Source organism: Lytechinus pictus, chromosome 16 (genome assembly GCF_037042905.1).
Source record: "Lytechinus pictus isolate F3 Inbred chromosome 16, Lp3.0, whole genome shotgun sequence".
NCBI lineage: Eukaryota > Metazoa > Echinodermata > Echinoidea > Temnopleuroida > Toxopneustidae > Lytechinus > Lytechinus pictus.
This window is the reverse complement of record NC_087260.1, coordinates 20113586-20129563: the sequence shown is the minus strand read 5'-3', so window position 1 is coordinate 20129563 and position 15978 is coordinate 20113586. Positions and strand designations below refer to the sequence as shown.

At 38.4% G+C, this 15978-nt stretch overlaps 1 protein-coding gene across 1 annotated transcript; it reads right to left on the bottom strand.

The window, feature by feature from the left end:
* Nucleotides 1-389: 389 nt before the first annotated feature.
* LOC129278678 (folylpolyglutamate synthase, mitochondrial-like) lies at nucleotides 390-10755 on the bottom strand. Its single transcript, XM_064111395.1, has 8 exons — nucleotides 10538-10755; nucleotides 8156-8266; nucleotides 7149-7267; nucleotides 3176-3380; nucleotides 2374-2435; nucleotides 1500-1602; nucleotides 1230-1307; nucleotides 390-653 (listed from the first exon to the last, which is right to left on the bottom strand). Exons 1-8 carry the CDS (start codon nucleotides 10589-10591, stop codon nucleotides 423-425), a joined length of 963 nt encoding a protein of 320 aa, XP_063967465.1. The 5' UTR covers nucleotides 10592-10755; the 3' UTR covers nucleotides 390-422.
* Nucleotides 10756-15978: the final 5223 nt, after the last annotated feature.

The window sequence follows — 15978 nt, the reverse complement described above, 5'->3', positions numbered from 1 at the left end:
CGAATGCGATCCCCGGTCTTCGGTCTTCGTTTTCCAGACACCCAACAACGGGTTTGGAAAACGAAGATCGAAGACCGGGGACCCGTGCATTGTCAATGGGAGAACATGTGTCGGGGCAAGGTCCAAAGTCCATTCTAACCCGCGCACGTGTTTTGTACACACTTTGCACTGCTTTGTACACACTTCGGGCGTGAACTACAAACGCTTTCACACGAGTGTGATATGAGTCCCCGGTCTTCGGTCTTCGGTCTTCGTTTTCCAGACACCCAAAAATGTAAAAGGGTAGAGTGTCTCATTGAGCCCATACATATTTTATGGCTAAGGAACCTGTATTGTGTTCAAAATAAACCGAACAATATATTGTAAACAATATTTGGTTTTGTAATTGAATTGATAGCGGTATTTTTGTAAAGAAAGTAAGTTTAAAAGATGGTAATCTTTTGATTATATTTCTCATTGCGTGGCTTTGAACTATGTAAGATCATTATACCATTGAATGTAAATCGACCGGGATATTCTTCTTCAATCCAATGTCGGGCTAGCTGTATAGCAATACTGGCGTTGATGAGCTGGTGGTCGCCCTCCGGTCCGACCTCGACGGGAGATCCACCGAAGTCGTGCTCGGTCAGCGGTGGACAGATCTTCAAAATTGCCTGAGGACATATTTTAAAGCAATTTATGCGAATTATATATGTAAATGATTATGATTTGAAATCATATTGGGGATGGTTCGTTCATTATCTAAAAGAAATCGTCTTAACAAAAGCACAATTAATCCACTCTTTAAACATAAGCCGTTCGAGCTGTTAGATGATTAGGTCAACAAGAACCATTTTGCACCCACCCCCCAAAAAAAAAATAATAATAAGTGTACCAATGAAGATGGCCAAATCTTCTGAGACCCCCCTCTAATCTGTTAACCTGAAACGAGCCAAAATTGTTTAGTACGTGAGTGAGGGAGGGGTGGTTCTTGCTTACACAAACATTCTTACCTCAAATTGGACTCTACAGAAAGTGTTTATTAGTTTCCACACGAGTGGTGCAATTATATTTTATGAGGAGGGGCGAGACTCCCTGTGGTGACACTATACCCCCCCCCCATTAATTCATATGGTTTATTGTTGAGTTACACGACTAAAACCTTTCCATTTTATACTCTTCCATCCTTCCTTTGGATACCCCCACTCACCTACTCCACGTGGCGCGGTCCCTGCATTTTCACGACTTACCCCAAATTCAGCTGCTCTTTCAGCAATTACTCTAAGTGGTCCAGGCTCTTGACAGACTGTGAATAGAGGGCGCCCTTTCTGTTGATAAAGTATCAAAACAGATAATCGCACTCGTCTTATTACATTTGCCTAAAAATTATATTGTTACTTCAAAATAAATTTCAGGGGGAAAGTTTTGATTGACTGACTGACTGATTGATTGATTGATTGATTGATTGATTGATTGATTGATTGGTTGGTTGGTTGATTGATTGATTGATTGATTCTTACTCTTGCTAGTCCTGATTTATGCCAAGCAATAGTCTCCAGTGAGTCCCCAAGTCTTCCAAGATGATCCAATTCAAGGGTCGTGATACCAACGCAACATGGTGACCTGTAGGTTTATAAAAAAAAAAGGTAACTCAGGGGCGGGTCCAGGTTTTCACTCACGAGGGTGCACAGAAACGTGAGTTTATTTCTTCAGAATTCTAGAAACGAGCCCCTCGCAACATGCTCTTCCTAATTATGGCAAGAAGAGGATAAAACAAAGTTATCACCCGTTATGGAGAGACACTTTTCAACAAAGGAGAGAAGGACAGAAAAAAGGGGAGTACCACTAGCGTACCTACGGGGGAGGCAGGGGGGCAGTCTGCCCCCCCTGACGCGCCACAACCCATGCAAAGGACGTATCCCTGCCCCCCTGACGAGCTTGAAAGACCTTTTTTGCCCCCCCCTGACGAGCTTAAAGACCTTTATTGCCCCCCCCCCCCTGACGAACTTGAAGACTTTTTTTTTTTTTTTTTTTTGCTTGCTTGACAATTTTTTTTCTGGTACGAAATCCATTATTTGTGATTGAAGACCTTTTTTTTTTTTGGCTTGTCAAATTGGCAGACGGTTTTGCCCCCCCCCCCCCCCTGTGGAAAATCCTAGGTACGCCACTGGGGAGTACGTGTACTCCTCGACCCCTTGTTCGGTGCCGATAAGGCTATACACAGGGACTGTGAGGTCCCCTCAGCCCACATTAACACACACACACACTTATTTATTCCACAAATGGGAACTGCTACGAAATAAATGTAAATAAAAGAATTTTGTTATCTACTAATTTTTTTGTTTCTTACTTGCGTTACAAGTTTAGTTTAGAACTCATAATATCTGATTATACCTGAATATATTGGTGCAATCCATTTCACCACCCATGAAGACCTCGACGATTCCAACATCAACCTGTGAACGATTGAAAAATATGTTCCACGACATTTTCTCCGGCGACAATTGCTTCGATGGAAAATTTGCACGTTAAGTCAAACACACGAGCTAACCTCCAAAATAAATAAACCCTAATCCTTATTTTTGCATTATTCCGAACCAAAAATCTGTTACAATCTTAACTCTAACTAATTGCTCTTTGAGATATTAAGACCAGAGCAAATTTCACAGAAGCAAATGTCGCATGCAGGAGCAAATGTCGTGTCCCCCGAAAGGTTAGTAGATCGACTGAAAACGGCAAATAACTGCTTCCCAAATAGAGAGGAATAAGTATCTTTGCCTCCCCTGCCGCCGCAAAAGTGATGGGAAAACAGGCCCAAATATTTATATTGACGTCTGAATTTTTTTATTCAACATCCATGCAGTCATATTATTTAGCACTTTTCATGGGAAAAAATATATTATGATTATAGCAATAAAACGAATGTGTAGTAATGAACACTGAAGAAAGATCTCGACACAAATAAAATTCTAAGAATCGAAGAAGATTTTAAAGGAAGAGTAGGTAATGCTTATGGATGAGGGGTCATCCGGGCTCTCTATCGGGTTAGCTTTCCGGCTATAATAACTGTATTATTCGACCAACGTTATCGAACATCAGCATGGACAGTGTCACCAGAATGTAATTCAAATTTTTCCTAACCTGTCCCCCAACTAATAATAAAAGTTAAAAATGGTCATAAATCTGTTTTGCAAACCTTTTCTTGGAGGAAGACGTGGATGCATAATATGGTGAGGTACTGGAAGAAAGCTGGGTGTTTGTAGACTGTCCCTTTGTCGTTGGTTTCTTCTGTTTTCTCAAGTTGATTCAGGATGTATAACCCGTATTCCGCAAATGTCCGTTTGCTGAGGACCTTGCCACCGATACGAATGCGCTCTCGTACCTCAAGGAGAGCCGGAGAACTATAAAGAGGGGGCAAAGGATTAAAACCAATAATTCATACACTCTAACAAGATTGATTAAAAATTTACCCAATATTGGGGTAAAAAAAGAGAACACGCATGTTTGTTATTTTGGCCCATGTTAGGCAAAAAATGTATTTTTTTTCATGGGTACATTTCTACGCAACATTGGGTAAAATCTAGACAGTATTTGGTATCAATTTACCAAACAGACATGCATGTGTCTGTTTAACCAACTATAAAATAAATTGTAGTCTAGTCGGAAATGGGGCTTCTCGTGCACCATCGGAGAACCGTTTTTAACCAACTTTTTTGCATTGCCTGGCGTGTCTAGTTAATGAATCTTGATGTTCCTTTTGCCAAATCGTGTCCCATGAGGTTCGAAATTGGCAATTCGGGCGGCCATCTTAGATTTTACGAGGATTCAGGCTTTTGGGCCCCCAGCCGGGGCAAAACTCCATAAAGCATAAATTCAGCTTTATCGAAAAGCCACTTTAATTTGTATTAACCTCCTAAAAAAGATAGATGTCACACTGTTCTACAGGTTAGAGAGTTTGACAAATTAAAACCTACCCCAATTGGAGCCTATTGAAGTTACCCCAACCCTTTCCATAAATTGACCATATTGAAAAATATCACGTTTTTTGAAGCCTCCAATGTGCAAAAACGGTGCGTTTTATGTACATATTGATGCGACTTTTTCAGGCAACCTCTTCAATTAGGTAAAAGAGACGTTGCTCTAAAGATTTAATGAAGAAATGGCAAATCAAATTCTACCTCAATGGAGCATTTCGTACATACCCCCCCCCCCCCCACCTTCATTTCGTTTTCGACTGTGTATTCGAAAGTGTCATCTTTTCGGAACCCCCATCGGGGCAAAGTGGTATTGTTACATGAAAAATCTCCTTCAATTTTATTGATCTTTTGAAAAAGATAGAGGAGACATTTCTTTACAAGTTACATGTAGTAAAAATCTGGATCCGATCACCGGAGCTTATCCTCCATGCGAGCCTGTCGAATTTCCCTACTCCTTTCCGCATTCATTACGACCCTGTATTCGAAAATATAATATTGTTGAAACCCCACTTTGGGAAAAGGTCGCATGCGCCACATATGTACTAAGATACATGATTCTTGTACTTGTATATATGAACATCCTTGAAAAGATATAAGAGGCATTGCTTTACAAGTCATATTTTCGAGCACATCGAAGCGCCACTATGCATGGGAGCCCCTTCCCCTATTCGACCTGTGGAATACACGGATACCCATTTGAATTGTGTACAATATCTAACATGTCTAAAAATATGCTATGCACAGTAATTGTATGATAATACACGTGCACATTATGATTTTTTTTCCCCTATATAGTTGAAACGCATATTTCCTCCTTTGTGGCTCCCGTTTAGGGCTAGAACTTCGATATAAAAGATATGGGTGCTGTTTCATAAGGACTATAATGAGAAATGCACAATTTCTGTAACAAATTTACTCTCAGCCAATCAGATTGAAGGATTTCAGTAGCTTTTAACTGCTATTGCAAATTAATTATGTTATCATAATTTTTTTATGAATCGGGCCCCTTCTCTACATGTATCTTGTAGAGTAAAGGAGTAAAGTCTCCCCTATCTTTTTCCGAGAGATCAAAACATATTAAAGTGGCTAAAATGCAGTACTGCCACGTTAGGCAGGTAGGGGTTCCAAAAAGATGATTTTTTTAAATGTAAAAGTCAAATACGGAAAGGAGTGTCTTTGACATGCCCCCGTGGGGGTACACTTCGATGTGCCAGGGCATCACTTATCCCCTCTAGCTTTTACAAGATTTACGGTAGTAATAAAAGTTGTTTTACTATGCAAATCTTTATCCAGAGTAGGCTGAGTAGCCTGTTCAGTTCGATACAAAAATAACTTCTCATGTAAAAAATAAATCACTGGTCTTCCACAGGGCTCTGCATTATTATCTCCACACATGATATATAAAACACATAATGCATAATATGAAGAAAACAGAAAGACATTAAGGAGCATCGCAACGAAACAAAAGAAGTCATTGCTTATCAATGGTAAGAAGAGCGAGAGATAGACAATGAGAGAGAGAGAGAGAGAGAGAGCGAGAGAGATGAGGATGCAGAAAAATGGAAAATGGGAGAGAGGGGGGGGGGGGGCTAAGGAGTGAAGTAAAATTGTGTAATATCTGATCAATCAATTATAAATTATTCTTTAATATGACAACATAAGCGATGTACTATATTTAAGAGCAATACATTCATGATATAACAAAATAGTATTAGCTGAATGTAGCTACATTACTGCGTGATAAATGATGCCATTCGATCCCAAACTTCAAGGACATTTAATTTATTCAAGGAGTAATTTAAAAGACGCTAGTCAGTTTTCGCAGTTGCGTGTTATCAGGAAGGTTGTTCCACTTAGTGGCACCAGAATAGAGTACCTCTTCTATCTTTTCGGGAGGACAACAAGTTAAAGTGATTTTAAAGTGGTAATGCCGTTTGGCCACAGTGTGGCCCCAAACCTAATAGAGTCAAACACGGGATAGCACTCGACATGCACCTGCGCTGCGAGGTTAGGCGTTGAGGTGGCGAAATTTAACCTGCAAAGCAGTCTCTCCCCTGACTTTTCCAAGTGGTTTTTAAAACAATGTAGACAAAACACCCTATGCCCATCTCAATAACTTATGATTCTATTGCTACACACATTACATGTAATGCATAACGGTGTGTTATTGAAGGGTAATTCATAACAATAAAAGCGATGCCAGTCCGATCTAAAGTATTATGCTTATATTGAATGGTATACCGTTGATCGCTTAGTAGTAGGTTCTATCGATGTGACTGCTACGAAGAGATTGCCTTTTGGTCTCGTTTTGCGTAATATCGAGTTAGTATCAAGAAATGCGTGTGAGCTGGTTTCATACAAAGTTATATTGCAGTCAACTGATTTCTGATATCATGTTAAAGGGGAATCAAACCTTTGGAACAAATAGGCTTGTGTCGAAATAGAAAAATCAAAGAATAAGAACAAAGAAAGTTTGAGAAAAATCGGACAAATAATGAGAAAGTTATGAGCATTTGAATATTGCAATCACTAATGCTATGGAGATCCTCCCATTGGCAATTCGACAAGGATGTGTGATGTCACATGTGAACAACTTTCCCATTGATGGACTCTAAAATACCCCCAAAATGTCTCTATTTGCTTTTTCTTAAGGTGATACAAACTCTTTATCCATCATGATGTATTTTTTAAAAATATGTATTACAAGCCCTCCTATAGAAAGAACACATGATCTACTGATAGATGTGATAAAAGAGGCAGTTTAAGTGAAATATATATTAAAGTAATGGGGAGAGTTGTTCAAAAGTGACATCATACATCTTTGTCGCATTGCCAATGTGAGGATCTCCATAGCATTAGTGATCGCAATATTCAAATGCTCATAACTTTCTCATTATTTGTCCGATTTTTCTCAAACTTTCGTTGATCTGTTTCTTTGATTTTTCTGTTTTCGCACAAGCTTTCTTGTTCGAAAGGTTTCATTCTCCTTTAAATGAGTTTTTTCCTTTTACTGGTTCCAGTAAGGAAACATCCAAAAATGTGAATTGTTTTGGGGGAAACGGATTGATTCGTAGAAAAATTGATAATGAAATAACGAGTGGTTCATCTCCATTTGTCGAAATAAACATAATGAAATTTGAAAACAATGAATGAAATAAAAGTATAGGTTATATTTTTAATGAGTAATATTACCTCAACATCCCGGTCTTGTAGCCGCACGTTGAAAGAATATCCTCCACAAAATGACAAGTCGAGCCTTTTCCTTTAGTCCCAGTAACATGGATGATGGACAGACTATCAAGGAGGTCCCTCTGGCTCGAAAAGAATATTAGAGTCGGCATTAGTGCGATACAAGCTTATATTCAACGGCCTCAATGAACGCACCCCCCCTCCCGAAATTTTGAAAACTTACCTGTTTTTAATTAAAATGTTCACAAAATTCACCAAAAGTATTCACGAAATCCTTCAATTTCACTTTACAAAATTAAACAGCACTCCAATGACAAGCTCAGTCGCTTCACTCCCTCACTTTCGAGTTTATTTTAAGAGTTTATGCGTGCGCCCCCCCCCCCCCCACAGTTTTAAGAATCTGCGTAGGCCATGTTGTGTGATTGAATGATAGATTTTAAACCTCTAAAACAGGTATTGACCAAAAAATGTCTTATTTGAATTTGGTCAAACATTTCATTTGAAGAGCGAAAGTGCAGCCCATGGGCGTAGACAGCAAGGGGGGGGGGGTGACGATGCTTCAATGAGGGGGGGGGGGTGGTTGTGTGCAATCACCCCCAGATTCCCGCTCATTTACGTTCAATTCAAAATCAAGCGTATATCCCAAAATAAAGCGTAAGTCATCGGATTAAACTGAAACGCCAACTTGTGGTACCGTTGTTTGCGTTCACATTTTTCTAACACCCGATCACGCTTGATTGGGGTCTTACGCTTGTTTTGCATTTGAGCGTTGAAGTAACTTGCAATTCTCCATTACTGATAATGCATTGATAATTCGGCACGCAGCGAGGGTGATGATGCCTAATACTATAAACAAAAAATGCCAATTAGACGAAAAGAAGACTGACTGCATACACAGGCGTAAAGTATACTACGAATTGCCATTACGTTTTTTTTAAATAGTTTTTAACGACTTTTATACTGTTCTTTGATACAAGAATTTAAGAATACTTAGAATTTACACAACTTACTCCAATTCCAATTCTGTTTAGATATACGACGACATCTTGATGAAATCTCTCGAACTTTCCGTCATATTTTCCAGCTCCTTGGCAATAGATTTCAGCTTTCTTTTGCCAAAGCTGAGGTATAAGAAAGAAATCTATGAAAATTAACAATGTTGGAGGCGGGAGGGGGGGGGGTATTGGGAACGGGTCGTTCCCTGTGAAAAGGGCATTGTCATTACATGCATAATGGTTGTTTACAAAAAAAATATTATTAAAATATATTTATTAGAGACATAAATTTCAGTGCCCCATTCCCAGTTGTTGGGGTAGATCTTAGACCCCCTGATCTTGTACCCGACACTGACAATTATTTGACACAGTGTTTTATTCTTAAACTTAAACGTAATTGACAGTACTTACACTGCCTATAGTACGAAAGATTTTTATGGAAGCTTAAAAGTGCCATCCAGATGTTCATATAATCATCTTGTCGTGTCTACATCCCGTAGGAGAGATGATCAGACATTTTAGAAGAGATTATCAGAATGATGGCAAGATCTTGGATCCGATATCTTGCCATCTGATCATCTCTCCCACAAGATGTAGACATGACGAGATCCAAGATATTGCCATCTGATCATCTCTCCCACAAGATGTAGACATGAGAAGATCCAAGATCTTGCCATCTGATCATCTCTCCCACAAGATGTAGACATGACGAGAACCAAGATCTTGCCATCTGATCATCTCTTCTATACGATGTAGACATGACGAGATCTAAGATCTTGTCATCTGATCATCTCTCCCAAGGGATGTAGACACGACGAGCCATTTCATTTTGGAGGGGGCGGTAAATGCACGCGAAGCGTGCCAACACTTACAGAGCGCGCGAAGCGCGCTCCATAGGGGGTAGGTGCAGGGGGGAGGGAGTTTCCTCCTCCCGCGCGAAGCGCGAAGCTTTCGGTGTTTCATAAATTAAAATGAAAAGGAGCCGTCTCTCTTGTCTCTAATACCCATATCAGTTCCTATTCAGTTGACTATATTGTGATTTTGAACCTTGTTTTCAAAAGTGATTGTGAACGCACAAAAAAGGGATATAATGGAGGAAATTAAAATAATATTAATCCTGCGCGAAGAGCGGAACTTTATCATTTTTTTTGCAAAGAAAAGGGTCCCGAGAAAAGGGTATGCTCTAAGTTATATTGAATACTTCCCTTTGAAAGATCAGATTTTATTACAAATAATTTAGTGACGACCGCCACAGTGCATATCTTAACTCTTCCTCCCCGCGCAGAGCAATGAAACTCTGAAATTTCAAAGGGCGGACGTTTCATCAAATGCAGATATCTCTTATACCCCATCGGCTCTAATTCAATTAATTTTCTAAGATTATTGAACTTCATTATGAGGAAAATAGTGCGCAAAAAGTTGAAACTTCTTTGATTTAATGAAATTATATAAAACAGGATGATGTATAATTTCTTTGACTTATCCTGATGCGCTTCATTTAAAATGATAAAGAAACTTAAGTGTCATTCACAATTTCAAACTGAGAGCGCAAAACAGGACAGGAAATGAATGTGCAGGGAAATGACATGAAGTTTAATAGAATTTGAGAACAAATATTGTATTTTTTTTATTTTTTTATTACGACGAATTTTATACCTTCCCCTTTTTAAATTAGGAACCCGTTTCCCCCAAAATTATGGTTGTTTAGTAATGAGCTGAAAAGTATTGCCTATATGGAGGTGACGGCAGATATTGATATAAAGATTTTACCCTCCCGGAGCCGACCCGACCAGAAGTTGCGCGATCAATATGAAAAAAAAAAGACAACTTCAAAAAGATATACTTCGGCCAAACCTTTCTCTAATTCCATGCCCTAATGTATACATTTGAACTTTAACTGGCAAGAAACACATATAGCTGAGGTGGAAAAACAGGGTTAGAGAAAGGGTGAGGGAAACAAAGGAGCAATATTGTCATTTAACCGCGCGCAGCGCGGAAGCAAAATTCATACAACTAAATTTAGAGCAAGAATGGAGGAGTTTCGTTTTTGAGAAAAAAAAGGAAGAATAAAAAGAAAAACACACAAAGCTACCTTTCTTCCCTTTCCTCCCTTCACTTTTCCTTTTCTCCTCTCTTTTTCCCTTCTTTTTGGGGACGTTTTTGGGGGGGGCGACCGCCCCCACCGCCCCCCTGGCTACGCGCCTGACGACGAGATCCCAGATCTCGTCATCTCGTCCTTTTCCCTAAGAGATGTAGACACGACGAGATGATTATATAAACATCTGGGTGGCAATTTTAAGCTTCCATAGATTTCTTTATGTTAAAACGATAATTGAAATACTCAAATTTCTAACATTTTCGGCAGTTGTTGGTATGTGAGATGAAAACTTGAATTACCTGATAAAGATGCTCATCTGAGAACATGTTACAAGCTTGTCCCTCCTTGTCCATTGCGATTATTCTCGAAGTAGCAGGTGAAATGAAAACTGACAAACTGATTTCAAATTCTAGGCAAATGGAGTTGGCACGTCGAACAGATTTATTCTCCAAGCCCGTACTGCGACCGAATAAAGAGATGAGCCCTTGCCCAATGTGCTTTAATAATTTACTCCATACTTTGCCTGATTTATACAATTTTCTCAGAGCTCACGCATGCGCTAAGGCCACGAATGTAGGCATCGCTTCTCGGCAGCTGTTCTAAAAACTTTTCAAGGAGGTCATATTTTGTTGTTAATACCATGGGCGTCAGAGGATGACATTTTGCTTGGGGGGACGTGACAATAGATGTCCCCCACCCCACATGCCCCATGAACAAAGGATAATCCTCGGCGCTGCTGCCCATGCTTACTACCATCCTCGATCTCCACCATTTAAATTTCAGAGGCCAGAAAGCTCCGAAACAAAATCAACGTCATTAGATTTTTGACCAATCAGAACCTTGTATTTTTAACCTCCCTTGATTTATACACAAACTCGTTTTGTAATGTGCCAAAAACCAAAAACACTTACCAAAATGAAACTCGTGATCAAAATCGTTAGTTTGATAGATTGTATGTTAAACATGACGAAATGGTTTCGCGTTACGTCTGTATAATTAGCGACTATGTATTCTGAAGTCCTGTTTTGTTTGTTTTTGTTTTTACTTAGGCCATGATCTAACTCTTTCTTTACATAATGATAATGGGAAGCCATAAAAATGTCTAAATTGCATTTATGATATGTTTCCTAGATCCTCACTCGGCTTTACCTCCTCGTTTTAGTGATGAAGTGTACAACTTCAGTAATTATTCCGGAAAGTTATGAATGATTTGAGTGTCAAATGAGCTCTGTACTTTTAGAGATGCCTGTCACAATTGGCTCTCAATGGTACAACGTCAGACTAGAGTCTAAATGAAACGCAAGTTCATAATACGGGGCAACGGGTTGACGGTTCTTTCGGCGACGTAACGAGAAGACATCTTCAACATGTTAAAAGATCTAATTTGTGTCTCCCTCATTCAAGATGACGGCATCAATCAGAAAGTTATTTTTTAAAGTGAAATGATAATATTCGTTTTCGCGAGATTTCACTCGATTCTCAGAAGAATCTACGGTACATGTATTAAGTATTCGGGTGACTTGGTTCCTATCTGCCCAGTTACATGAAATAATATATTTGTTTGACTATAGTGATGTCTTCGAAGTTGTATATGATTATACATCCAACATACAGGTTGGGAGACAGCCCCGCCCCTTTGTTTTGTTCACCTTCCCTTACGTTTAAATATTTTTCTGCCAAATAAGGCTTATTTTAGATCAAATTCATACAGCAGTACTAAATGTGACCCGGATGACGAAAATGTCATACTGTTTTTTTGTTATCATTATTATTTTTACGGGTGTCAAAAATGGTGTCCCTGAAATAAGTTCAGTCTGTAGCGGTGAACATGTGTTTGCGTTTTTTACAAAAACAACTCGATTATCTTCATCCCTCAAAATCTAATAAATTTTAAGCCATGACCAAACGGTTACATAATTTGATGTCATGTTCAAATAATGTCCTTCGACATTGTTAACCGAATAACTCTCGAGCATGAGGGTTCCTTGACATTTGCTCCGGCGACAATTACTCCGATGGAAAATCTTCTCGTTAAACCACACATAAAACCTAACCTTCAAAATTGATAAACCCTAATCTTTATATTTACATTATTCTGAACCAAAAACTCTACCACAATCGTAACTCTAACTCCATACCCTCTGAGATATTGAGACCGGATCAAGTGTCGCAGGAGCAAAAGCCGTGGCCAGGATCCAGGATTTTCCAAAAGGAGGGGGCAAATTTTTCGGAGGAAAATTTCGACAAAAAAAAAAAAGGTTTTCAATCACAAATTAAGGATATTTCGTACCCGAAACAATATAACAAGGAAAAAAAATTATTACGTTTTCAACCACAAATAAGGATATTTCGTACCCGAAAAAATTTGACAAGCAATAAAAACAGTTTTCAATTACAAGGGGGGCACGTGCCCCCCCCCCCCCCCCGCCCTCCGGATCCGTGCCTGCGTGTCACCATGTCTGTTCTACCTTCATTACCTTGTTACGGAACATTTTGTTAAATTTCACATTCTGGTAATTGACCAAAATCAGACCTTGCTGTCACTTCCTCATGAATAAACATTAAAATCACATTCGCACCTGAAGACACTTAAACATGTGTCACAAGCTAATGTTATCAGGTTATTAAAACTCTCGTTGAAAAAAAACATATCTAATACCCATGCTGGTCATGTGACAACCATCTTTTATTTGCTAAGTAACATCCAAACTTGTGCCCTTGTTAATTTGCGCCGTTCAAATAGGCAAAAAGGAGTATGGCATTGTCGAAATATACACAAAATTCACTACATTTACTATAAAAAACTAATTTCATTCAATAATGATTATGAATTATTTTCAGTCCTGTCAAATTCCACCACTTGACACCCATTTTATTTATACACTGCAAAAACACCGGTGTTAATTTAACACCAGCCTGGTATCTATATCGGTCCACACCAGAGAGGTGTTGAAGCAACACCGATTTGACGTTAGGCTGACACCAATTTGACATTTAAGCAACACCTATTTGTGTTAAACTAATATCGTTTTTATTTTTAACTGGTGTTGTTTCAACTCCACTCTGGTGTGGACCGATATAGATACCAGGCTGGTGTTAAATCAATACCGGTCTTTTTGCAGTGTATAGTCTAATTAATTGGTTGATTACTTATTGTATTTATATGCATTTTTTTTATTTATTTAGAAGCTAATTGATTTAATTGTTTATTTATCTAAGTATTAATATTTTTATTCATTCATTTATGTGTTTTTTCATTTATTTACTTTTCATTTGTTTCATATTTAGGTCAAATCATGTAATTGAAATGGGAAGCAGATTCTCCATCAATGGAAACAAAGAAACTGAACATTATTTTTTGCAACATCTTTTGTAATTTCAAATGCAGTTAAATATCATATGATTTGGGGGCCATTTTTTTTTCATTTAGCCAAAGTGGCGTTCCATGTGAACGCCCTTTTGGCGCCCGATAGGAAAAAAAACCGATTTCAGCAGACATTCAACCAATCTATCAGTAACGACCTTCTCTAAACGCTTCAGGTGTTTTCGACAATACCTGCATAATGAATCCCCTATCACGTGAAGTACTTCATCGAGGTCGCACGAGCTGCCTTTCACGTGATACTTCACTTTCGACTGCAGGCAGAGTACTGCCCTACTCTACTGTCATTCGCGCCACGATTTTTGTTTTGTAGTGATCTTTATTATTCATTCAAATAAATTTCATACATACATAATCAAGGAAATATAAAACAAAATGATAATTGCAGCTGTGAATACACATATCAAATAACACTGTAATAAACATAGCAGGCAAATTGTATCACAACAGAGACAAAATCCGAAATCATGCAAAAATAACATTTCAACAACTAATGTATGCAGCTAAAGCAAATAATAAAAAGAAGACGTAACAGCTACGCAAACTGAAAGAATGAATGTATATTGAGCAATCTCCCGCCCATGAGCCCCCCTATCAGACCCCGAAGCTGAACAATCTAACACACCAATAACAACAAACAGGAGAAAGACAGAAAAAAAAACACCATACACATAAAGGAGAGAGAGAGAGAGAAAAAAAGAAGAAAAAAAAGACAGGAATAATAAACAAAAGAAAAAAAAACAACGAACCAATAACAGACAGGACGATTGAAACAATGGTCTTAATCGTGCAGAAATCGTATCAGAACGTATCGGAACAGTCGAGGCAATCGTATCGATCGTAGAACATTTTTGAACGGCTAAAAAAAAAATCGCAAATCAGTCACGAAAGACCAATCATGGCTTTCGTAAAGGATCGCACGACATAGTGGGAACGAGATATTATCCCTATTCCACCTTTAACTGTTTTGTTCGGTTTAAACAACTTGATGAAATTAATTCCTATACGTGTAACCTTCTTATTCCATCCAGCCTTTCTATCTCCCTTGAGTCCCTTCCTATTTATCCTTCTATGTATATTCTTGTTCTGGCAAGGGCGAACCCCCCCCCAAAAAAAAAAAAAAATGATAAAAAGAAAGAAGAGGAAATGAAAAGGGAAGAATTCATAATATTTTTCTAAATATGTTGTCAAAATATATTCGTATTCAGATGGTGGATATTTTCCTAGCTCTCTTCGCTCACTTGCGACTTTTTTGAAGTTTTGCTATATACATCATTGGCCACTTTTGATTTCTTGCTCTTTACCCCAATGGGCCTATATATTCACCCACAACTTTCTATTTCTGTCCCATTTAGTAAGTTGATTTGATGCTTTGATGGTCATTGGCGGTAAACTGCAAATAATGTTCCGATGATTTTCTTCATAAATGATAAAATAAAATAAATGATAAATCCATAATTTATTGTTCGAAATAGACATGAAATGAAATGCTCCGAAAATGTGCTTTGCCCAATTGATCGTGGGCCCGGCAGCCGCTGTGCAGCGCCAGATCGACGAGGCTCTATCCCTTTAATCGTTGAACGCCAAACAGGGTAGCAGCAACTGCCATCTTTTAACGTCTTTTGGTCTGACGCGGCCGGGGTTTGAACCCCCGACCTCCCGGTTGTGAGACGGACGCTCTACCAACTGAGCCAACACACCGGTTTTCATGTTTTATTAAAAAAATAGATCACATATCAAAACTACTATGTCATTGTTTTCTATTTTGGCTAAAGCATTGATTACATATTAGTAGGGTCTGAGTCAATTCCTTACTTTTCATTATTCATTTAACATAAATCGTTTAATTTACCGATTTATTATTATTTGGATGGTGGGTTGAAACATAATCTTAAAAATCATGTATTGCGATCCCAGATATTATATCGAATTATATCCTACATAAATTAAATCATGTATGCTGATTGGTCTAAATGGCATTATGTAACCAAACACTTTGATTCTCACTATTTTGCGATTATGTTGAAAATGATACACCCACTGAAAAAAAAAATTATTATGATTCCGTTACGTCAATGATGGAATAGTCCACTATTCCATCACTGACGTCACAGATCATTGACACAGATCGACACAGATCATGCAATCTCCCGGTCAGCGAAGTGACTCTACACTGTTAGAAAATTTATCCTTAAAGGGGAATGAAACCTTTGGAACAAGTAGGCTTGTGTCGAAACAGAAAAATCAAAGAATAAGAACAAAGAAAGTTTGAAAAAAAATTGGACAAATAATGAGAAAGTTATGAGCATTTGAATATTGCAATCACTAATTAATGCTATGGAGATCCTCCCATTGGCA